General features: G+C 24.7%; 1 protein-coding gene across 1 annotated transcript in view; it reads left to right on the top strand.

Annotated features, from left to right (window-relative positions):
* Positions 1-381: 381 nt before the first annotated feature.
* Positions 382-1,493, top strand: part of LOC110021231 (zingipain-2-like) — a 6,202-nt gene continuing 5,090 nt past the window's right edge. The window contains exon 1 of the mRNA XM_020719644.1: positions 382-441. Coding sequence (XP_020575303.1) covers positions 382-441 — 60 coding nt within the window. The remainder of the gene's footprint in view (positions 442-1,493) is intronic.

Here is a 1,493-nt window from a genome sequence, read left to right as displayed (position 1 = left end):
AGTAATTTCTTGATAAAAAAAATGATTTTAATAAGGTGGAGTAGACACCAATCTCTTTTTTGAGAATATATGAATCAATATCATTATTGTTAAAATTTATATAGATGCTAGTTTATTTGCAAGCTCTAATGAATCTTTTTTTCATGATTTTTCATCAATAATGAGTAAAGAAATTGAAATAATTCAGATGGGAGAACTAAACTTCATTTTGGTACTTCTTGTAAAACAACAATTAAATGATATATTTATGCATCAAACTAAATATGCAAATGATTTAATTGAATGGTTTAATACTGAAAAAAAATCTAAATGTAATAAGACCCCAATGAGCCAAACTACAAAGCTAGAACTTGAACTTATAGATAAAAAAATTATCGAAGAATGATTAGTTCACATTTAAATCTCATCATGAGCATGGCTTACATTATTTTTATTGTATATGTTTGCGTTCATTTTATAGGCCAACCATAAAACTCGTTAACTATTGCTAAGCATATAATTTAAAATATGATAAGCACATCTAGGCTAAATTTGTGGTGTCCTAAAAACTCACTTTTATGTGATGTAATTTATTTTTTTTTTCCTTTGTTGATTATGCTAGTTACAAGGTTGAGAAAAAAAGACACATGCTGAAGCAAAATTTTATTGTCTTATTTACTATTGAAGGTGAATACTAAGTTGTAGGATGTTGTGTTGCTTAAGCTCTATGGATAAAACAACAACATAAGAATGTGGACTTAATTTAAAAGACACACCCACCAAATGTGGTAATACTAGTGTTATCAGTTTAAATAAAAATCCATTTCAACAATCATGAACTATATATATTGAGACTAGACATCAATTTGTTAGAGTTGATGGTGCTAATGATGTTGATGTTGAATTTGTTTCAATTGAATTACAAATAGCTAATGTTTTTACTAAAATCTTAGATGAAAGTCATTTTTGTTAACTTATATGAAATTTAAAAATGTTAGATATTAGTTTATGATGGAAAAGAAAAATTATATGAGTTTTTGTCGCTCATTCGTGTCTTTTTTTTATGACGTTAAAAGAAAGTTAATAAATATGTTGGCAGCTTAAATTATCTGATTATTATTTTATTTTATTTTCTTTCATAAGCATGCATTAAAGTGGATAAATAAATTATGTATGGATTAAGGTCAATTTGCACCTTTTCTTGAAGTAGCTAATTTTGATTTGTTATCATAAAGAAGGGGGAGATTCTTGTCTGTATAGTTTAATGATAACAAATACAAGATTGATCAGGCTAATATTTTATTCTTTAGGATGATATGTATATGATGGAAGCTTGGATTATAAATTAGTATTAGCTAACTGTGTTTGTTAAATTTTAGTAAAATTCATTTTAAATTATTTTAAAGCTTCTCAAAAAGTTATTTAATAAAAATATTGCATCACTTTTAATCATTAAAAATTACTATTTTATTTATATCATAATATATATATATATATATGTTATACTATTTGAT

Source organism: Phalaenopsis equestris, unplaced genomic scaffold (genome assembly GCF_001263595.1).
Source record: "Phalaenopsis equestris unplaced genomic scaffold, ASM126359v1 Scaffold000124, whole genome shotgun sequence".
Taxonomy (NCBI): Eukaryota; Viridiplantae; Streptophyta; class Magnoliopsida; order Asparagales; family Orchidaceae; genus Phalaenopsis; species Phalaenopsis equestris.
The sequence above is the reverse complement of the archived record's forward strand: the minus strand, read 5'-3'. Positions and strand labels throughout refer to the sequence as shown.